Source organism: Nematostella vectensis, chromosome 7 (genome assembly GCF_932526225.1).
Source record: "Nematostella vectensis chromosome 7, jaNemVect1.1, whole genome shotgun sequence".
Classification (NCBI taxonomy): domain Eukaryota; kingdom Metazoa; phylum Cnidaria; class Anthozoa; order Actiniaria; family Edwardsiidae; genus Nematostella; species Nematostella vectensis.
The window spans coordinates 1,905,943-1,929,968 of NC_064040.1; the positions used below are offsets into that span (position 1 = coordinate 1,905,943).

Consider the following 24,026-nt stretch of genomic DNA (forward strand, 5'->3'; position numbering starts at 1 on the left):
CAATTTTGCAAGAGTACAAGTGATGCTTGCTTGTTACTGTTGATATAGAATCAAGTCATATGGGAGGGGTTAGTAAGGGCTAAAACACCTGGGGAAAAACAGAAGAGATTTTTATTCTACATGCGCGGGTTGTTTTTGTTCGGGTATCCTGTGTTGGTAGGTGGGCTCCCTGTGGCTAAAATCTTTCACCAATAAACTGATGCAACTCTAGTGCAAGTTCACATCGCTCTTTATCGAATGACATTGAATCAATGCGCTAGGGTGTGATGAAATATTGTCTTGCTGGATGAAATCTGCCCTCCATCAAAAGGTCTGTTGTCAAAGCTACCATCGCTTTTGTCACAAGACTTGCAAGAAAACAGACATGACCGACATCTTGTCGTGATATCGAGGAAACAGCAGCTCCTGGTACAAAAAGGTATTTCACAGGCTAATCCGATTTACAAACATGGATTGTTTTGTCCGTTTCCGAAAAAAGAATTTGAATTAGTGATGTTTTCGAATTCGAATAATAAGTAATGTTTCTTTAGAACTAGAAGTTCTCACCCAGACGTGAAGTGCTCGAGCTCAAATTACCTGGTCATTGAATTGCAAGGGTTAAATCTTTATTCTTATAGATTTGTCTGGGGGCAGTTGGCCCATTTTTCATCCATAAAAGCCATATTTATACAAGACCCTCTTTCCTTTTCAGCCACTGTCTTGGCTGATAACTAACCCTTTATTTTATGGTTTCTCTATTTGGTGGTGGTGGTGGTGGTGGTGGTGGGGGGGGGGGGGGGGGGGGGGTATGTAAATCCGCCGATCCGCAACATTTTCTTGGCAAATCCGTGGATCCGCAGCCCTAGCTGTATGTCTGTGCATACACAGTAAGCTATTTGGAACCCATTAAAATAGCTATTGAAAGGATTAGAGTGGTTTTCAAAAACCAGTGAAATACTATTTAGTTTATTTAGTACTAATACACTGTGATGTCTTTGTTCTCTTTTGTTCTGGCTTGTCTATTACACTTTAACAATTACATTTTGTTGCACAGGATTTTGAGAACAACTCTACTGTTCATGTGTTAAAATATAGTGTACTATACAGTATTAACTCCCTTACAAAAGATATCCTGAAGAAATAGTGTCGATAAAACATGGAATAAGCAGCTAAAATACAGCAAAAAACTGCGCTCCCTCGACAATTATTTTTGCTGTAGGCCCACTGGGATGGATCTAAGGCCCCCCCCTTTTTTAAACTCCTGGATCCGCCCCTGCCCATGTTTTTCCTCATGTTGTTATTGCCCCTTATTACATTTTTATGCCGCCAACCCAGGTTTCTTGGTTGGTTGCAAACGACTGCACTAATCATTCGAATCCCTAGCTGATTTGAACCATTGAGATACATTTGAGATGACATCACACCTGACATGAGGCTTTTTTATCCCAAAACCTTTTCTGTATATGTTAAAACTGTACAATGCAAGTATAAGAGAGACTGTTTACCTTTCTTACACTTCATATAATCTGTAAATCATGGTTATCTCTTCCTTTGATGGCTTCTGCATTTTCCAATATGGTCAAACGCTGTTTCCAATTAATATATGTCCCCAATAATGCAACTCCCTCAGGACAGGTCCTGGTTCAATGTTAACCCCATACTTCCCAGGGACAATATGGGTCGTGCCTCCCAGCTGCCCCTCCCCTTTCGCCCTTAAAAAACCTGGCTACATGCTTGCTTGTAAACACTCACTTAGTTTTGGTGTGTTTTTTTTAAACAGACATGTATATGACATCACATCTGAATGAAAAATGTAGTGGTAGCAGAAACAGTGGTAGTGCAGATTAAAATTAATCATTCATGGCAGGGGAAGTGTGGGGAAACAGGCCCGTACCCAGGATTTTTGTAGGGGGGGGGGATGTGAATCTATTTTTTTTGGGGGGGGGGGATGACATCTCTGATAAAAATCTGTCGAGCCTTTGCAGTATCTTCACAGACATTTATTGTCGGATTTGGCTACGTACCAGATAGTAGATCTAGCTTATGCTTTATGGATTTGTCTACAAATAGCACGTCCATTGGGATTCCATTCCATTGGGGGGGGGTGCGTTTGCACCCCCCTTGGTACGGGCCTGGGAAATGAGTTCTGTTTTAAATTTTGATTTTTTTTTTCTAAGAAATTTTTTCTCTTTTTTCTCAGTTGCCATGTAGTAGTAGCAGAAACAGATTATTTGAACTAGATAATGTAGACTGAAATTACAATTTTTTTGTTTCCTAAGAGATGTTTTCTCTTTTTTCTAGGTGTGTCCTACCAAATGGGCCTCAAAATGGCTGACTCGCATGTCCAAAAGATCCGAGATCTTCTATCGTCAAAGGCCCCCCTAATCACCTTTGGTACCTATAACTATAAGCACCATGAGATTCTAGAAGATTCCGTCAGCCAAGCCATGTACTTGTTTGCTCACAATGGGCTGACACAAGTGATAGATTCAGCCATGAAATATCACAACTTGCCAAGCATTTTAAAAATCCTGGAGCAACATCCTAATGCTATGGTGGGATGGAAGGTGGAGCACACGGCCAGAGCAAAAGGTTGGTTATCATTTGGCATAACTTCAAAAACTACAGACATGGTGGTTTTCATTAAAAAGTATTCAATTTGTGGTGGAAAGGGTAAGGATACCATCTCATCTGACAATTAGTTTGTTATAAAAATTCTATTGTGTACTCTAAGTCTGAAGTCTGATGTCTTGAAGGAGGGTAACCCTTTTTAAAGTTACTCTTCAGGAGGCTCAAAAGCTTAAGCTTCTTCGTATGTGCAGGGTTATCTCTAAGGCTATCCCTGCTACACACCTGAAGCAATCGCTTAGCTATCAGGTTGTTAAATAGGGTTACCCCTAGGGCTTTCCCTGCCAGAAAACTGAAGTAATCTCTTTGTCACCAAGCCCTCCTAGGAAGGAGTAACCCTAGAGCTATCCTTGCCAGAAGGCTAAAGCAATCTCTTTGTCACCAAGCCCTCCTAGGAAAGAGTAACCCCTAAGGGTATCCTTGCCAGAAAGCTGAAGCAATCTCTTTGTCCCCAAGCCCTTCTAGGAAGGAGTAACCCCTTGGGATAATCCTGCCAGAAAGCTGAAGCAATCTCTTTGTCACCAATCCCCCCTGGGAAGAAGATATCCCTAGGGCTATCCCTGCCAGTTTTGGGAAGGGAGGCTGGAAACCTAATTTCTTTTCCCTTGTATGGGGTAATGTGATCATGAAAATTCAAATGCGCACTGCTATTGACGATCAATTTGATACTAAATAGTTATTACGGATGAGTCGTTATGCAGAGGGAAAATGTTTTTTTTTTAGTCGTCTTATATATAGTTTGGCCCACTGGGTTGTGTTGGCCACAATAAGCAAAATGGTCCCAGAACCCTGAATGTTTTTATTGTGATATTACTGTACTATAAACAGACCAATACCAATATATAATTCTTTTCCTCGTAATGTCTGTCAGGCCCCATGTTCTGTCAGTCTTTATTTTGTCTTAGGATAACCTGAGTATCAGGCCCTCCTATGTTTCTATCGCACCGGCGAGAATACTTTTATTTTTCCTCTCTAACTTTGGAAAAATAAAATCGCCTGATACTCAGGCTAGTCTTAGGATGATGATGTTTCTTCGTATATATGGATTTTTATTAAAAGTCCATCCATATATTTTCTTTCCAGTCAAAAAGTCTCATGGTGGTGCCCAGCCCAGTCAAGGAGTGAGTTTTGATAATGCAGTGCCTGGCAATAACATGCAAGACGGCCTAGCCATTCTCAAGTCTCGAGTCCCACAGTCGAAGGTCTTCCGTATCCTGATGCATAACTACTGTGGAAAGAAGTCTTACCTTGGATTCCAGCAACTGGTTGAGAAGGAGTTTGGTCTAGCAATGCCCATTGGAATCTGTAATATCTCCGCGGAGCAGCTTGAAGACTTGATGATTCCAGAATCGTCTGAGGATGGCCAGGAAAATGATACCATTGCCCAGGCTCGAGTGGACTGGGTCCAGAATGAGTACCATCCATTCCTGGAAACAACTGTTCCAGAGGTTTGTTCTAAGTATGGCATCAGGTTTGAGTCGCATTCAGTGTTGACTAATCTCGAGGGATACTCTGAGTGTTTCTCAAAGCTTGGTGTAAACCAAGGGGTGACGGTGCCAAAAGTAGCAGGCCTTGCCCTGAAGTACGCAGAAAAGAAAGGCGATGTATGCTTTGCTACCACCAATTTTTCTCACTTGCGTCAAAATCTAGAAGCATTGACCTCTACTAAAGTAAATGGCGAAGATGCAGCACTGTTTTCTGCAATGGAAGAGTTCCATACACTGAAGCGGATAGCAAGGTATAAAGGCTCGGAAACTGGGATAAATGCCGACTGGATTAAAGCTTGCAAGCTGGATCAGATTAGGAATGAGATATTACCAAGGTTGAAAAAAGACATTGCTGCTTTTGAGGCTGGTCGACTTCCATCTAATCTTTGTATCACAATCCCCAAATCCTATCGCCCAGGAGGAAAGGTACATGCGATCATTGCAGAGATGTTGTATGGCCAAGACTTAGAGGATCAGATGAATGAATTGAAGTCGAAACTTGAGAGAAAACAGGGGAAAGTGGAAGGTGGTCAGCTCTCAAAGGTAACCGATGAAGATGTCAAAACACGTCTTGTGGCCAAATGGAACTGTACACTTGACGTCACACTTACTAAGATGCGCAGAACCATCAACAAGGCAGTCACAGAGAAACGTATCAAATCCAAGAAGGCAGCGCAGCCAATCAAAGCAGTGGAGAACCCAGAAGCTCTGCCGATGGATGAATACCCGGAAGCAGAGGAATTCGAAGACTTCATCGAGTTCTTGAAATGTGGTGGAACTGTTGATCAGGAAACTAGCAAAGGGAATAATGTTAACGGTTTGCCTGCAAACATACGCTTCAAGCACGGAACCATCAATAGCGATGGTAGGCTGGATATGTGCAAGCAAGGATTCAGGAATGCGTTTGTCGATACTTGTGATGCTGTCATCAAAGATGGTCAGACCCTTCCTGTGAATGTTCGCTTCAAGTACGGCACCCTTAATAGCGATGGCCGGCTCGATATGTGCAAGCAAGGATTCAGGAATGCTTTTATCAAGACGTGTGGTGCCGTAGTGCAAGACGCCGATCAGGGGACGAAGACGCCCTTGATAAAGCACTACTTGATCGGCAATAACCGCATCGCCGAGAATGGGGACACGCCAGGGGAGGGGGGCAGGCGAGTGGCCGCGTTAGCCCGGATGATCATGCATCGCCCAGACATCGAGACGTGGTTCCTTGCTGGTAACTCCATGGGCCCTGATCACATCTCTCTTATCGCCGACGCCTTGAAGCAGACAAAGGCGAAGTACGTGTGGCTGAAAATGAACCCAGTCAAGACGGGAGCTTACCATCTTGGGAAGATGCTGGTGTTGGCCCCGAGTGTTGAGCTACTGGACTTGTTTAACACTGGCTTGTGCAACGATGGACTCAAGGCATTTGCAAAAGGACTCTCCGACGGAGCAGCGGTGGGTCCCTCGTCCGCATCTAATCTCCGTCACCTGTACCTCTCCATCAACGCCATCAGCTCAGTGCAGGTATTTGAGAGCATGCTATCATTTTTACCGCAGCTCGAGTCCCTATTTATGGGGGTCAACCCTATTGGCGATGAGGGCCTAGAGAGATTAGCCGATGTGCTCACCAACAAGGCACCGTGCCGCTCCACGTTGAAGCGACTTAATATCGACGCGCTAGCACTAACGGACAAGTCGTTACCTTTGATAGAAGACATCGTCAAAGCTTGTCCAAGTCTGGTGGCTCTGGATCTTGGTTCCTACAAGTCTACTAACTATTTCAACCAGAAGCACAATCGGTTCGACGTAGAAAATGAATCAACCATTGGGCACCTGGAAAAAATTGCACGCGCGCTTGTTCGTAACGCCGAGATGTCCAAGGATGGTCGGGAGGAAAAAGATCTCCCTATGCATTATCTTGGGCTCCAACATTCGCTAGTAGTTGGCATAAACCCGGACGATCGGACACTCAGTCTGTCCGAAGCTGCCAAAATTATTAATGACGTCACGAAGAACCGGTTGCACTACGGGACTGGTATAAACCTAAACGGGATAACTAACCTCTACACCCCTCGCAACGGGACTCCATATTGCCACACAGGGGAATGGGAAGCACAGAGATATCAGGGGGGTGCTGACGGTCCGTCGTGCTGCCTCAGAAGGGAGGGATCAGTAAAATCTGGTTGTACCGAGGTCGTCTATCCATCGAACCGGGCCGCCTGTGGGGGATTGTTCTACGCTGAGGGAGTGACGAATGACGACTTGCGAAAAAACGCGAGGCACCCCTGGCCAGCGGTTGACCACATCAAGTCGATCTACAGAAACACTATGAAGAAATGACAAACGGTCGAGGGACAGGAGATGTAAGGAAGAGCGAGGACTGGGAAAAGACCGAACTTTCGGTTTGAATGACGTCACTATCTTAAAGCTTCTCCCAAGCATAATGGTGACTGATGTACCGCGCTCGTCAGGAAAAAAAAAAACATCTTGTTCCCCTTTTTAGTTATTGGTAGAAAAAGATTGGAATGTATGTTTTTTTTCAATATAATATAATTAGATATATGAAGCTAGATCAAACGCCGATCTTTTCAAGTGCCGTTACAAATGCTTGATATCGAGTGTGGCATGCATTAGCATTTTGGTGCAACACACGAAAAAAACAGCGTTTAGACGCTGCTTTTTTGACCACCGGAAATTATATAGGTAGGTGTAGGTGATTTATAAACTTTATTTTTTTTTTCTTACAGTGTGACGCACCTGTAATTTTACAAATAATATTTCAAACAATTACATTTTGAAAACCTCTCTAAATAAAGTATATAATTGGTTCAACAATCCTTAGACAAATCTACTATGTAAAACTATGCCTCATTGTGTTCCTTCTCTAGGCATCTTTTAGTGGATTTTACAATATCCCAAGATGTACCGCTGATCACCCCAATAATGCATCGCTGATCACCCCCATAATGCATCGCTGATCACATGACGGTTTTATCATCGACGTTGCAATTATTGTCATTAGTTTTGTCTCCCGTTATAAACATGTGTACAGATTTCTTTGAAGACATCATATGTTGGCAGCGTTGCGGACCCACGATTCCCGACAGTCTGTGCGAGTCGTACTTTGTATACAAGATAGTACACGTGATCGGAGAGCTAGAGGCTGATTGGTTGTTGGAGCCTGTGTCTAGGAAATTCAGGATTTCCGGGTAAAAGTGCGCGTAGTGAGGCAGCTCGTAAAATATGATATTCTTGATCCCTCGTAATCTGTATCTTAAAAAAACAAGAATGTACATTTAGTTAACTTGGGAGCGCGGGATCCGGGGGGGGGGGGGGGGGTAAATAAAATAAAATATTATTCTGCGAAAATTACAATGGAGACATGATCAAATGCGAGTGAGTTAATGTGTAAGCATCGACACTGAAGATGGTACCACGGTTCTAATACGACCCCAATACAGGTGAACGATGTGCGTTAAGGGATCTCCGTAATACGACCCCAATACAGGTGAATGATGTGCGGTAAAGGATCTCCGTAATACGACCCCAATAAAGGTGAATGATGTGCGGTAAAGGATCTCCGTAATACGACTCCAATACAGGTGACCGATGTGCGGTAAGGGACCTCCGTAATACGACCCCAATACAGGTGAACGGTGTGCGGTAAGGGATTTCCGTAATACGACCACAATACAGGTGAACGATGTGTGGTAAGGGATCTCCGTAATACGACCCCAATACAGGTGAATTATCTGGGACCTCCGTAATACGATCCCAATACAGGTGAGCGATGTGCGGTAAGGGAACTCCGTAATACGACCCCAATACAGGTGAACGGTGTGCGGTGAGGGACCTCCGTAATACGACCCCAATACAGGTGAACGATGTGCGGTAAGGGATCATCGTAATACGACCCCAATACAGGTGAACGGTGTGCGGTAAGGGATTTCCGTAATACGACCCCAATACAGGTGAACGATGTGCGGTAAGGGATCATCGTAATACGACCCCAATACAGGTGAACGGTGTGCGGTAAGGGATTTCCGTAATACGACCCCAATACAGGTGAACGATGTGCGGTAAGGGATCTCCGTAATACGACCCCAATACAGGTGAACGATGTGCGGTAAGGGACCTCCGTAATACGACCCCAATACAGGTGAACGATGTGCGGTAAGGGACCTCCGTAATACGACCCCAATACAGGTGAACGATGTGCGGTAAAGGATCTCCGTAATACGACCCCAATACAGGTGAAAGATGTGCGGTAAAGGATCTCCGTAATACGACCCCAATACAGGTGAATGATGTGCGGTAAAGGATCTCCGTAATACGACCCCAATACAGGTGAACGATGTGCGGTAAGAGGTTTCCATAATACGGCCCCAATACAGGTGAACGATGTGCGGTGAGGGACCTCCGTAATACGACCCCAATACAGGTGAACGATGTGTGGTAAGGGTGAACGTTGTGCGATGTGGTACCTCCGTCTTGACGTCGTTATCCGAGAAAATGAGGGATTCACAGTCGCCCATTTAAAGACCCAGGTTTTTAAACCAAGGTATTCTAGGGTGGCTATTGAGTGGCTTACCTGTAGAAAAAGTAGAAGCGCTCCGTGTAGAGAAGAAAAGGCCTGGAGCCATCGAAGAACCTTGTCCGGGCGCGAGTGACGTCACCACGCTTTGTGTACCTGCCCGAAACCATGGCAACGTCAATACCTTAAGCAATCCCGTGACACAAAAAGAATTCAGAATTTCTCTAAAAGGTTTATACCATGGCGGAATGGGACGTGGGTGAGGTGTGGGGAAAAAGCAAAGCCAACGGATTAGTGTAATGCTCTTAAATATATGTTTTCATATAATATCTTTAAAAAGGCCATGAATCTGACTTGCTTGGCCGTTTGTTCTGAATAATGATATTTTTAGGGTGGAACCAATGAAATTTGCCAATAGAAGCAAACTGTTTGGCAATAAAAGCAAGCTGTTTTTCATTGTATGGTTGACTGAATTAGTTTGCTACTGAGACTTACACCTCATTTGTATTTGTGGTAGTAAAAGTTACTCACTCTGATATCTGAGCAAATGGTATCTCATTCCGGCGGAAATGATTCCTAAGTCGGACGAAGTCAAAATAAGAGGGTACAAAGATGGCGGTGTGGCCCATCATTGGACCCTGGAAGTCTGGCAGGATCTGCAGAGAGTAGAAGTGAGACGGGTTATGTATTGGCAAGAGCGGGACGGTTCACCTATTGGCAGAGGCGAGGCAGGTCTTTATTGGCACAAGCGGAATAGGTTGTGTCTTAGCAGAAGTTAGATTATGCAGTGGCGAGCTTGTTAGTTGCAGACCCTTTGGGACGATTGGAAAATATTCGGTAGGACCTACAGGGAACAGAAGCGAGATAGGTGGATGGCTTGACATGATGGCAAACATGACACGAAGCTTCAAATAAGCCCATTTCACATCTAACAAGGCAGAAAAGTTCTTACTTAGTACTTAGTGAGTAAATAGCAAACAAAATATCAAATGCGACATTTTGTAAAGTTTCATTGAAATTTGAGCTTATCGTCCCTGGCGCACGTTTCTCGAAACGACCAAGAATTCTCGGGCCCGAATACTTTATTTTGAATTTTTGCTAAAAAAAATTCGCATGTTTTCCTTTTGGAGAACCGCTTTCATGTTTAAAAAAGTTTGAACTTCCTCTTGGTTTGTATTCTTAATGATTACGCTCAATAGGGCTATTTTCGAAATTTTGCTGAAGCCAAAAAGTTACCCGAAAAGTCTCGGGTGACTGCGAGGTCCCGATAACTTTCTTAATATTTAAGCCATGTGAATTTGGCCCGAGAAGTTTGGGAAATATCAAAATCTATAAAGAGGATTATTCTGCACATGAATTTTTGTGGTAAAATACGATGTTTGACGATATTTCAACACATTTAGATACCATACATTTTATAGGAATTATCCTGCTTTTCAGAATTTGAGGCATACGACGTTTTCGGGCCCGAGAATTCTCGGGTGTTTCGAGAAACGGGCGCCTGAGCCCATACATAGCGCAGGGATGATCAAGGAAAAAACATCTTACAAAGCCAAAACCTGGGTATATGCATTTCGGCCTTGCGTTATTTGTGTTTTGTAAATCATTCCGGAATACAAGGAACCTATTTCTGGAAATTTTGTCTTTTTTATCTATCTCGAATTGAGAATTTTCGAGGTTTTCCTGTCATTTCGGATGGCTTATATGCGCCAATACCTCACTGAATGTTGTTAATTACCTCGTTGATGAAGGTGCTAAACCTCGTGTCGGGCGACTCGCCAATAGACTGACACGTGATCCGATGGAACACCTGGTAGAAGAAGGTTAATGAGCCATAAGACTGACACGTGATCCAATGGAACACCTGGTAGAAGAAGGTTAATGAGCCAATAGACTGACACGTGACACGATGGAACACCTGGTAGAAGAAGGTTAATGAGCCACTAGACTGACACGTGATCCGATGGAACACCTGGTAGAAGAAGGTTAATGAGCCATTAGACTGACACGTGACACGATGAAACACCTGGTAGAAGAAGGTTAATGAGCCAATAGACTGACACGTGACACGATGGAACACCTGGTAGAAGAAGGTTAATGAGCCAATAGACTGACACGTGATCCGATGGAACACCTGGTAGAAGAAGGTTAATGAGCCATTAGACTGACACGTGACACGATGGAACACCTGGTAGAAGAAGGTTAATGAGCCATTAGACTGACACGTGATCCGATGGAACACCTGGTAGAAGAAGGTTAATGAGCCAATAGACTGACACGTGACACGATGGAACACCTGGTAGAAGGTTAATGAGCCAATAGACTGACACGTGACACGATGAAACACCTGGTAGAAGAAGGTTAATGAGCCATTAGACTGACACGTGATCCTATGGAACATCTGGTAGAAGAAGGTTAATGAGCCATTAGACTGACACGTGACACGATGGAACACCCGGTAGAAGAAGGTTAATGAGCCATTAGACTGACACGTGATCCGATGGAACACCTGGTAGAAGAAGGTTAATGAGCCATTAGACTGACACGTGACCCGATGGAACACCTGGTAGAAGAAGGTTAATGAGCCAATAGACTGACACGTGACACGATGAAACACCTGGTAGAAGAAGGTTAATGAGCCATTAGACTGACACGTGACACGATGGAACACCTGGTAGAAGGTTAATGAGCCAATAGACTGACACGTGACACGATGAAACACCTGGTAGAAGAAGGTTAATGAGCCATTAGACTGACACGTGATCCTATGGAACATCTGGTAGAAGAAGGTTAATGAGCCATTAGACTGACACGTGACACGATGGAACACCCGGTAGAAGAAGGTTAATGAGCCATTAGACTGACACGTGATCCGATGGAACACCTGGTAGAAGAAGGTTAATGAGCCATTAGACTGACACGTGACACGATGGAACAACCGGTAGAAGAAGGTTAATGAGCCATTAGACTGACACGTGACACGATGGAACACCTGGTAGAAGAAGGTTAATGAGCCACTAGACTGACACGTGATCCTATGGAACACCTGGTAGAAGGTTAATGAGCCAATAGACTGACACGTGACACGATGGAACACCTGGTAGAAGGTTAATGAGCCATTAGACTGACACGTGATCCGATGGAACACCTGGTAGAAGAAGGTTAATGAGCCATTAGACTGACACGTGACCCGATGGAACACCTGGTAGAAGGTTAATGAGCCAATAGACTGACACGTGACACGATGGAACACCTGGTAGAAGGTTAATGAGCCATAAGACTGACACGTGACCCGATGGAACACCTGGTAGAAGGTTAATGAGCCATTAGACTGACACGTGATCCGATGGAACACCTGGTAGAAGGTTAATGAGCCATTAGACTGACACGTGACCCGATGGAACACCTGGTAGAAGAAGGTTAATGAGCCATTAGACTGACACGTGACACGATGGAACAACCGGTAGAAGAAGGTTAATGAGCCATTAGACTGACACGTGACACGATGGAACACCTGGTAGAAGAAGGTTAATGAGCCACTAGACTGACACGTGATCCTATGGAACACCTGGTAGAAGGTTAATGAGCCAATAGACTGACACGTGACACGATGGAACACCTGGTAGAAGGTTAATGAGCCATTAGACTGACACGTGATCCGATGGAACACCTGGTAGAAGAAGGTTAATGAGCCATTAGACTGACACGTGACCCGATGGAACACCTGGTAGAAGGTTAATGAGCCAATAGACTGACACGTGACACGATGGAACACCTGGTAGAAGGTTAATGAGCCATAAGACTGACACGTGACCCGATGGAACACCTGGTAGAAGGTTAATGAGCCATTAGACTGACACGTGATCCGATGGAACACCTGGTAGAAGGTTAATGAGCCATTAGACTGACACGTGACCCGATGGAACACCTGGTAGAAGGTTAATGAGCCATAAGACTGACACGTGACACGATGGAACACCTGGTAGAAGGTTAATGAGCCATTAGACTGACACGTGATCCTATGGAACACCTGGTAGAAGAAGGTTAATGGGCCAATAGACTGACACGTGACACGATGGAACACCCGGTAGAAGAAGGTTAATGAGCCATTAGACTGACACGTGACACGATGAAACACCTGGTAGAAGGTTAATGAGCCATTAGACTGACACGTGACACGATGGAACAACCGGTAGAAGAAGGTTAATGAGCCATTAGACTGACACGTGACACGATGGAACACCTGGTAGAAGAAGGTTAATGAGCCACTAGACTGACACGTGATCCTATGGAACACCTGGTAGAAGGTTAATGAGCCATTAGACTGACACGTGATCCGATGGAACACCTGGTAGAAGGTTAATGAGCCATTAGACTGACACGTGATCCGATGGAACACCTGGTAGAAGAAGGTTAATGAGCCAATAGACTGACACGTGACACGATGGAACACCTGGTAGAAGAAGGTTAATGAGCCAATAGACTGACACGTGACACGATGGAACACCTGGTAGAAGGTTAATGAGCCATTAGACTGACACGTGATCCGATGGAACACCTGGTAGAAGAAGGTTAATGAGCCATTAGACTGACACGTGACACGATGGAACACCTGGTAGAAGAAGGTTAATGAGCCATTAGACTGACACGTGACCCGATGGAACACCTGGTAGAAGAAGGTTAATGAGCCATTAGACTGACACGTGACACGATGGAACACCTGGTAGAAGGTTAATGAGCCAATAGACTGACACGTGACACGATGAAACACCTGGTAGAAGAAGGTTAATGAGCCATTAGACTGACACGTGATCCTATGGAACACCTGGTAGAAGAAGGTTAATGAGCCATTAGACTGACACGTGACACGATGGAACACCCGGTAGAAGAAGGTTAATGAGCCATTAGACTGACACGTGATCCGATGGAACACCTGGTAGAAGAAGGTTAATGAGCCATTAGACTGACACGTGACACGATGGAACAACCGGTAGAAGGTTAATGAGCCATTAGACTGACACGTGACACGATGGAACACCTGGTAGAAGAAGGTTAATGAGCCAATAGACTGACAGTGACTCTAAACACCTTTGTTATAGGGCAGGGCAGTAGCAGGCGTGGGGCACTGGGGGCATGTGCCCCCCCCAATATTTTCAAAAATTATAAGCAAATTAACAGTAGGGACGTGGCTGTGCCCCCAATATTTTCTTCTGTATTGTGCCCCCCCCCCCCAATCTCTGCTATAGCCTACAAAAACCATCGTTTCGAGCGGATAAAAAAAATTTAATTTTTAAGAAAGTTGACCAAGGTTCACTTATTTCTAGAGGCTTTGAAGTGCTTATAAACTTTTTTGGAGCCAGTACCAAAGCATTTGATCATTTAAAGTGGCTAGAAAAACGGACGGACGAAGTCGTTCAATAATGCCATAGTAGAACTAAAATGCAAAATAATAATGACGCCAAACAAACAACGCAAAAAAACCTTAACCTGTGGAACTTGCGTCACGACTTGAGATATGGTGCCGGAGACGTCCTTCGGGCACGTTCTCCCCTTTCCAGCAAAGTGTAGACAATTGTTAAGGTACTTTTCTATGTTTTATTAGCACAAACTGTATGTCTGGGCTACCTGTGATAAATCTAGTATGATACAGATGAATTAAGAGAGCTAGATACACGGGACAGCGACAACAATGCTAGTACCTTTCATAGAGAGGTTAACAAGAAAAGGAAAGATACAGAAAAAATTGTATACCACACAGTGAAACTTTTCATCACATTTTTAAGTTATAAGTGGCGTGGCAAATTAAGTCAGTGCCCTTGTTTATTTTCTTATATCAATGGGAAATTAGAACGAATAACAAGGATGTTCTGGTTGCTATAGGTAAGAGAATTATTTAGGTATAATAATATAGTGTTATTCGAGTGACCAATATTTGGGGACTTGGGGAAATGGGCAATTCAAAGAGGTGTGTAAATTTGAATGTATAAAAGGATATTGTGACAGTATGAGTTGAATAATGAGTTCAATTCAGGTGAGGGAAAACTGCTGATCACTAGCGTTTGTCGGTAATACTTGGACCTGTACAAAATAGAGAACAACGAAAGTGAGCAACAGACAGGAGTTGTCATAGATTAACATGTACATAAAAGAGAACAGACAAATCCGACGTAACGGAAGGACAGACAGACAGAAAAACAAATGGGACCATAGAAAGAGAGAAGGGCGGGTCTTGGACTGGCTCCACTCACCATCCGTTCAGGCACCAATTCCTGACACGCGAGAAGTCAACATCATGTGCAGCCTTAGGCTGGAGATGGAGATGGTCGAACACGTGCTGAGGGGTACACAAACACAACAAGAATTCAAAGATGGGATGGTGGAACATATGCCGAAGGTCTGCACACTTCACTAAGTGCTATTTAATCACGCTAGCATGTCTCCGTTACCTGGACATGTTCCCAGTTCTGCATGAGAAAAACATCTGCCTGGTCCAGCACCACCACCTCGAGTGACGACAAGAAGTCAAAATCACGTGACTTGTCCCTTGTCAATCAAAGAAAACTCATTCAGTGTGTACACATGGGCTACAAGAGCCATTAGGGATAAAACATCACAATGGTGTGACCTGTGCCTTTAACAACAAATAAACAATGGAGGAACGAGTGACGATGACTTGAAGTAGCAGTTGCCGTTCAATGATGAACACTACCGCAACCTAAGCAGGTTTCTGCTTTAAGCTAACCAATTGAGTGGATCTTTTAATAAAGTGTAATTTGGGATATCTATATCCTTACCTAATCCACCCATGACACTTAAATACCTAACTATAAAGAATCTTCCTAACACGAGTAAACCAATTCCCTAGGTTCTACTTCGTCTTTAACCAGTTTCAATTCCTTACCCTTCACTTCCAATAATTGTTCGAAGGCCGAGAGGAGAAGCAATGATGATGTCGCTTGAATAGAACTCACTGTACAGCTTCACCGCCTTTCTCATGACAGACACACCAACACGGAAACAATCATCTATGTTTCCTGCGAACATGAACTTGAAGTCGTCGGGCTGGTGAGAGCGCTTGGTGTCTTTATGATCTTCCTCCTCCGTGTACTCATCATAGAATCTCTTTTTATTCATAACCTGGCCCTAAAGAATGATAATATATATATATATAGTATATAATTTACTTTTTAGTATTAATTAAGGAGGATGAGGGGCAGAATTATTTCATATAGAGTAATATTTATTTAATTTGTATCGGTAGGTGTAATTTTGCAGTCAAGCTAATGTTAAAAGTTACATAGAGTATAAATGTTCTGACATGCTTTGTGATTATTAGCCACAAGGTTATTTACAGCACCACAGACAAACAAATAAAATGGATAATACCAGTCAATTAGTGTGAGATCTGGCAGTAAGATGATGGGCTTGCAAAGCTACTGAATTATATTTTTGGGATAAATAAATGACAGACTTTGGATAACATTTGGTGTTGATGCCTATCTTTATGTCCTTTATGCTTTGGGGTATAATTTCTTTAAATATATTTTTAGGCAGGGGGAATCCCTCCAGCAAGTCATTACATATCAACTTGAAAATAAACCTTTCACATTTTCCCATTGAAACTATTACATGCAAGACAAATCCAAAAGATTGATTAATTCTCCCAACTGCTGCCAGTAGTCTTGTACCAAGAAAGTTCAAGGCCTACAGGGTAAAGAGGAGATTACATGGAAGAGAACTTTTCTAAATGCAAATGCATACAAATGAACAAAAAAAAAATGATCAAATTGGTTAATTTGCATGCACTTGGAATGGGTTGGTCCTAGGACTAAGCCTTAACTCATACCTCCCCATCTGGCAGCAAAAGTTTGATAATGAGCTCCACCACGCGAAGTGCAGCGTCTCTGAATGGCACAAGAATCAGCACCTTGGGTCTGGTAAGTCCTTGGTCTCTATACTCCCTGCAAATAGCATTACACAATTTTAGCATTGGCTAGCATTTCTAACATGGTAGTAACATGACTCTTCATCACTTTTATATATTCCTAGCAAAAAGCATACCAAGACGTTGATAAAGGACTAACTAATGGTGTCTTAAGATAATTTCCAGCAAATAGGATACCAGAAAGTTTACAGATGTATGATGCTCACAAACACACTTACTCTGGTTTGCGCTCCTCCTTCTGAGCTTGTACAATTTTAGCATTGCTCTTTAGAACCCGGGACCGTGTCCTATAAACACATGCAACATTAGCAGGGGGCGGTTGTTTCACCAACATTGTGAAGACGAAGTGAGGCTTGATGCGCTGGCAAAATTAATCTTATAGATGTGGGCAAAACAACAATATGGGTGAAAGCACCAGTCACTAGGAGGGGTTACAGGAGAAGGGGGGAGATACAGGAGGGTAGCAAGGGGGCAGCAGAAAAGAGACAGGAGAAGAGGAATAGCAGGGCATTAGAAAATACAGGAAAGGGGTAATAGGGCAGGTATAAGAAAATACAGGGGATGGGAAATAAGGAGCATGCACATATATTTTAAAAACATAAGTTTAACAAAATCATCAACTTACTTAAGGATGTGATTGACGGCATGAAGGCAGTACAATCTCCGTATTTCCTCAGCATTTTCAAATGTGCGATGATGGTAAAACAGGTCCTTCAAAATTGAAAGGTAAACAAATTATCTACTGCGGCTAAGGAGAACAAAGGAAACACCAAGAAAGGCTGATGTAACACCCTTGCCACTAGGCACTACATAGCCAGAGTATAGCAAGAGTAAGTCTATTTTGAGGGGGGAAATCACACATAAAGTCAAGCTTCATGTACAGTACTGGAAAAAAGCAAAACTTCCAAAGATTGGCAAGCTAAAATAGAACCCAAATTTAATATTACTAGTGAGCAACTCGGGGTTACAACACATGGACTCTTGAGTGCCGCCCTGCTGTATGAATACATATCGAGTTCTATCTGTCATCAGGCATACATCACTACGGAGCAACATGAGAAGTATACAATATAGGGTTATATACCTTGACTTATAACATTTTGACCCCACTCATCCCCTCTGCTGCCACCATCCATAGCTATAATTACCTGATAACTATTGATGTAATTGAAGAGATTGCTTTGCAAAGCAGATAGGGATGCTAGTAAATAAATAAAAACAAACAGTGTATTATTAAAACAATTTCATGTAAGGGTTTTTAACACGCAAAGAATATTTGTTTTAACATAAGTTCTTTTGTTATTAGTATAGGTAATCATACAGTTTTTGAGTTCAATTTGGGATTAATTTGCACGAGTGAGTTTTTGAAAAAGTATCATTATTGCATGAGCCGTCTTCGGCAAGTGCAATTTGAGCTTTTTGAAAAACTCACAAGTGCAAATTTATCCCGAATTGAACAAGAAAACTGTATGATTACTTATTAATAATATACATGTACAAATTAGGATTAAGTCAAGTTTTTTGTTTAAAACACAGTAAAACAGTGCACGCTCTTGCCAAAACTGTCAACAGTGGGCACGGCGAGTTGTGAAAATTGAAAACTTTTGGATCGAAATCCTAACAATTTTCATGTCTTTTCTCGCTTTTTCTTTCTAATGTTTGAATTGTTTTTATCAAAAAAGGTTTTGAAAATTGTGTAGAGTATTATACAGTATCTATCGTGTAAGAAAATACTAATTTTTTGTGGATTTTGACTTTTTCTGCACTGGTGTTACATGAAAATCGCACTGCTCTTAGCCAATCAGAATCAAGATATTTGTGCATGTATATTATTATATACATATGTAATACAGCTTATTCAAAGCTTTTCTAATAAGCCTACAGTAAACCCAATGACCAGTCATTGATGAATGCATGCAAATTTTAAGCTTTTTAGAAATGTATGAAAATTCAAAAAATTCAATGTATGGGCATATCTAATTAAACTACAAAAGCGCATAACCTCCCGGGATCTGCTTTATATCCTTCGTCAACAACTGAACTGACACACCGTGTCTACATTTGACGTCACACAGCCTCGTTTATGAATAATCAAGGGTCAAAGTTAGGAGTGGAATAATTGGGCAACTTTGGCGACAACGCGCTGATTAAATCTGTAGCAAAAAGAGCTATTGATTATCCATGGCATGGTGTGACAGAAGTGTACCTTTAATTCACATATTTAGAGTAAGTTGGGGTGAAATTTGATTGCGAGATATCGGGGATTGAAGTTGTGTAAACATTAGAGGCAGCGTGACAGCAATGACAGACAAAGAGCAAATAGAGCCGCGTATGGCAACCAATCACATTGCACGCTCTACAGGCTGCAGGAAAACCCCTCGGCGCTCAAATGTCATAGCGCTAGTCGTGCAAGTGAAGGAAGATGCCTAGACCAAGCAAGCTTGCACTGAAGAAAAGAAGAGCGCGGAAAAGGTAAAAAGACTGCTAATGGAGACAACTATCTGTTTTGGACTTTCTCCCTCGCTTAGCCTTCATCTAAGGAAGCCAAGGATTCTTAATCTTGACAAAGTTTACAACTATACAAATTTATTTTGAATGCATATAAAGTTGAAAGAAATAAATACAGATAAATCTCTAATAAAATGTGCTGACCGAATGTAGATAATAATACTGACGTGCTTGTATGCTAATTAGAGGAAAAAGCCGTAAAACTAAGTTCCCTGGATGTTGATCGCAAGACTTTGAGCTAAGTAAACAGGAATATGGGATTATTGATGCCTTCGAGAATAATGCAACACTCGTTCGAATTGGGTTTTTTCCTTGAATATCTGGCAGAGTATTTAAGATTCTGGTGTTTTTTTCGCTAACATCTAGATTGCGCCTATTGTCATCGAATGGCATAATAAGACAATTTCGCCTGAAATGTAGCCATTTGGGTCTACGGTATCGTTAAAAGCACTCACTGGCCCAAAAAAATATTTTACATAACTCATCTCCTTACCTTTTCCTGACGCATTGTAGAGATTATCCCAAGTTTTAATGAGCTTTGCCTTTACCTGAAACAAAATACAACCCAAAAAAACAATAAACCGTGCTGGCCATTCAGGCACTGAACTATTCAAGCTTGGATAGCTTTTGGGAAATTATGGTTGTGTGATGGCACAATCAAACACTGTAAATGAGATATTCTGAGATTGCAGTGGTAGCTGAGAAAGTACTTACACTGGAAAGGTCAGCAAACTACTCTATTTTCATTTATAGCAAAAAAATACCATTATTTTCAACCAAGTGTTGTTAATTCCCTTATTCCACTACCCCTACTTAGACCAACTAGTTATTCTACGGCTTATCTGTGTAGATTTTCTAGTCATACCACTTTCCTTGAAGATATTCTTTCTTGAAGTTTCAGCCAAAAATTTCAGTTGAAATTTAGCAAAAAGCATATGGTAGAGGAATTAAATATACCCCCTTCCCTAATTAATTGATAATAAAAAAAACAGCAACAAAAGCTATGTATCAGTACTGCACCTTGTGATGGCTCAGTGATAAGTTTTTCATCTTTGGAACCTCTACTAATGGCACTTCAAGCACTGGTTTACAAATCATCATTTTGCCCACTTCTCCATCCTGACAAACCAAAAAACAATGTGAAAAAAACCTTTTTCAGTACATGAGGAGATGTGGATTTACTTACCATTAGTGTAACTCGTTCAAAGGCGTCCTTGCTATCTAATTTGGCCTGAATAACATCATCTAAGTCTTGTTCATAGTGAACTGAAAATGGATCGGGATGTCTTGTTTGTTTATTGTCATGTCGTTTATCATTAACATCATCATCGGCATCATCATCATCATCATCATCATCATCATCCTGCAGTCTGTAGTCTTCATCTGGGATTCCCTCATCGCTATGAGGCATAATGTTCCTTTCATGATCAACTATTCCATTCTCATCCTCATCATTGCTATCTTCATCATCATCATTTCCATTGTCATCATCAGAAACTATTTTCCCATTGTCTTTGCTGTTATCATTATGCTTGTGTCTTTGTGTCTTGGCCACTTCACCATCCAAATCAACCTACAAAATATGTATAATACTTTAATCCCATATAAAGGTACCAACATGATATGGGATTCCAAGAGTTCAAAATCTAAAACCAAATAGTCCTCAGAATAAATAAATTAAACCTTTAAATCTTGTATACCTGGTGGTGAGGGGTCAAACTCTGCTTTGGGAATAAAATGTAGGCTTGCCTTTAAGACTTTCAACTTTATTGTACATATGTAAATACATTATTTTTTTTATGTGCTCACCCGCTAATAGAACAGGCTAATCTAGGCGTGTTCAGCTTAAATAATAGTTACAATAATAGTTACAATAATTTCAGAAATAACAAACACAAGACGAGCAAGACGAACAGGTACACAGAACATAAAAAAAGAGAGAAAAATGTAGAGAGCAGTGTTTGTTGGAGGAATATATCAAAGTTGTTTATTAGTCATAAAAACGGTATCCTACATTGAAATTGCCCTATCGAGCTTGAATAGCTTTGCTTATATGGAAGATATCAACATAGTTTTTATCCTCAATACATCTCAGTAATTAGGGCATGAAGAATAAGAATTCTCAGCCACTAAATTTTTAAACTGGTGGGGGATAATTTTTAAACTGGTGGAGGATATTTTTTAAACTGGTGGAGGATAATTTTTAAACTGGTGGAGGATAATTTTGTGAGAGCTAGGGTGATGCTAGAATACAAAATCAAGTGCATCTATACCACTACAGTACCATGGATGGTCTGTATGCCCCTTGTTCTTCAAGTTCTTCATTTTGATCAGAATCCTCCTCCTTCCCATCATCATCATCATCATCGACATTGTCATCATCATCATCATCATGTCTACCAAAGCTTTGTGTGTGAAGTGAGCCCACAAGCTGCTGGTAAGGGCTGACATCATCATCTGAGAAATCATCCTCTACCCCAACCTGGTCATGATGAGAACATCTTTTGTTGATGCAATCATCTTAAGGGCCTATGGTGCTATCTAGTTGCTACAAAACACCATTGCTATGAAAGGGAAAAGCGCTACATTCGATTAAATAAACTAAAATAACCGTGCGTCCTCCAACTTGATTCCGTGGCTCAGTGGTTAGCACCTTCTCATAAGCAAGTGCTCCAGGTTCAATCCCCGGTTGGGTCTTTTTTTTATTTTATTTTCTTCTAAACTCCAGTTCTAACTTTTTATTTTTCCCAAGAGATTAAAATAAACTTTCCACATTTTGTAGAACAAAATGCAAATTTTATATGTTTTTAGATAATAAAAATAGACGGCCATTTCCGTGCGAGAAAAACACATTAATTTTGAACATTTTACAACAATTGTGAATTTTTTTTAGTGATGTTAAAATATTTCTGCAAAATATACGATGTTAGATTGAACAGTAGCTTCTCCAACACGTTTTTCTCTTTTGGCCATTATGATCAGATGATGTCATCATTTGAGTCATTTACGTTTAAAACACTTATGTTGAAAGTTCCAAGAGATTTGACAAAAAAAAAAGCTTTTTATAAAACAAACCAATTTCCCTAGCAACAGACTCAAAGGAAAGTCCCATAGGCCCTTAACCTGGATGCTGACAGCCATTTTACCCACCAGAGAGGGTCAAAACAATGATCAAATTCTCAGGACACTTTATAATATCTATATTTGAAGAGCTGTGAAAATGTCTTTAAATAAATGGGGATTATTTAGGAATGTTAACAGAGGATAACAAAAACATGTTAGGAAGTGTGAGTCTGTCCCTTTGAAACCAAACTGAATATACAAACCACTGATTGATCAACATCACCCTTATTGCTTGCATCAACCTGAAAATTTAAATGACATTAGTTTATATTTTCAGACTAATGTAATTCTCAGATGGTCATTTGTTGAAGAGTAATCCTCTATAAATAAAGATGATTGTATTTCCTGGTAAGAAAAATAAGAAACTTCACAAATGAAGTGCAATTGCATAGAGCTCTTAGGAAAATTCAAACTACTAATTCCAGTCAGATACTTGTATCACTAAGTTATAGAAGGCCAAAAAAGTGCAAACTGCTTTAGATGCAACATTTTTAAAAAAGAGGATAGTTCTGCTGACACAAAAACGATTATTAATGACATGTGTAAATTGTAAACTTTATCTTAATTCATTTATTCGCTCATTCATTCATTACTTTTTTCTTGATCTTCTTTAAATAGTGTACCTGTTTTTAATCATATGTTTTGTATCCAGTATTGTATTAATATTAGTTTTTCTCTATAATAATCAGTACTATCCTTCACCTACCTGCCTCGACCAGCTTTAGCTATCTGCAGGTAGTGTGCTACTGTGAATATTGTTTTGATATAATTAAAGTTGAAGTTGAAGTTGGGCAAGACAAACCGAGGTCTGCCTCTTAGCAAATCTAGGAAAAACTGAGCTAACAAAGATGTGGTCTTTTGTTTGCTATACTGTCCTCAAGCTTCTAAACTAACACCATACCTGTCAACTCTCCCGCATTAGGCGGGAGTCTCAAGATTTTGGACCCCTTCTCCCGCTCTCCCGCCTTGAGCACAAAATCTCCCACTTTTAACGATTTTTATCGCTCCCGAAAAATTTTTCTATAGAAAATCGTCATTTTGCTTATTTTCTATTAAAATATTTGAAACAATAATTCCCTTGCGTAGCGCAATTTATCTAACACCCTCGGGGACCCAGGGCGTACTGAGAGTATTAAACGCCAGACGAGCGCCGCGGCGCGCTCGTCCGCTTCTGGCTCGCGCTAGTTACGCTCAGCTCTCGTTTTGGCACAGTATGTATAAGGATGTATAAGGCAAACGTCTGCAAGGTTAAACCCACCCCTCCCCAAAAAAAATTATCAAGCCTTGAGCTTTTCGGAGGTTGACAGGTATGTAACAACTTGTTCATTGTTGGTTCATTAGTACCTCTGTGTCTTTGACTTTCTTGACCCTCTTTGTCTTTGGCTCACTTGCATCGCTATAATTTAAGGTTTTGATGTTTAGGGAAAACACGTGGGAAAGATGGAAATATTGACGGCAAGTTTGCCGCGTTTCACCTTAGATTTGCAGGGTGCAGCTCTCCAAAGTCTCTAAGGTGTCTTTTCTGAGCTCTAGATAAACTTTTTGCGTTGACAGACACTAGTTTTTTCACCTTGGACTTTGATTTCGACTTTGTGTTCTTCTTGTGTTTTGCTTTCGGATGTTTCGCCATCTTGGATTTTTATAGAACACCGCTGTTCTGTAATTTGCATCAATGCGGGCTTTCATCAAAGCACGGGTATCCCATTTACACTTCCATTTTACCAAGCATGTTGTTGAAGTTCAATGTATATTGCTTTTCCGTACTGCACGACTTTTAGTGGCAGACGTTACAATTCTCTCCCTCTACACATTTGTTTCCTTATGAGCGGAA

The 24,026-nt window shown here is 41.5% G+C and overlaps 2 protein-coding genes across 2 annotated transcripts; one reads left to right on the top strand and one right to left on the bottom strand.

The window, feature by feature from the left end:
- Positions 1–24: 24 nt before the first annotated feature.
- On the top strand, positions 25–6,920 carry LOC5511990. Its single transcript, XM_032381307.2, has 3 exons — positions 25–418; positions 2,281–2,571; positions 3,691–6,920. The coding sequence occupies exons 2-3, from the start codon at positions 2,295–2,297 to the stop codon at positions 6,423–6,425; spliced, it is 3,012 nt and encodes a 1,003-aa protein (XP_032237198.2). The 5' UTR covers positions 25–418; positions 2,281–2,294; the 3' UTR covers positions 6,426–6,920.
- Positions 6,786–24,003, bottom strand: LOC5511956 (U3 small nucleolar RNA-associated protein 25 homolog). The gene is made up of 20 exons (XM_048730479.1): positions 23,671–24,003; positions 23,540–23,591; positions 22,399–22,437; positions 21,357–21,554; positions 20,259–20,645; positions 20,093–20,191; positions 19,566–19,620; positions 17,713–17,765; positions 17,190–17,275; positions 16,783–16,851; positions 16,466–16,580; positions 15,521–15,762; positions 15,066–15,162; positions 14,868–14,953; positions 14,615–14,697; positions 14,107–14,183; positions 10,358–10,429; positions 9,151–9,275; positions 8,677–8,775; positions 6,786–7,358 (listed from the first exon to the last, which is right to left on the bottom strand). Exons 1-20 carry the CDS (start codon positions 23,823–23,825, stop codon positions 7,064–7,066), a joined length of 2,484 nt encoding a protein of 827 aa, XP_048586436.1. The 5' UTR covers positions 23,826–24,003; the 3' UTR covers positions 6,786–7,063.
- Positions 24,004–24,026: the final 23 nt, after the last annotated feature.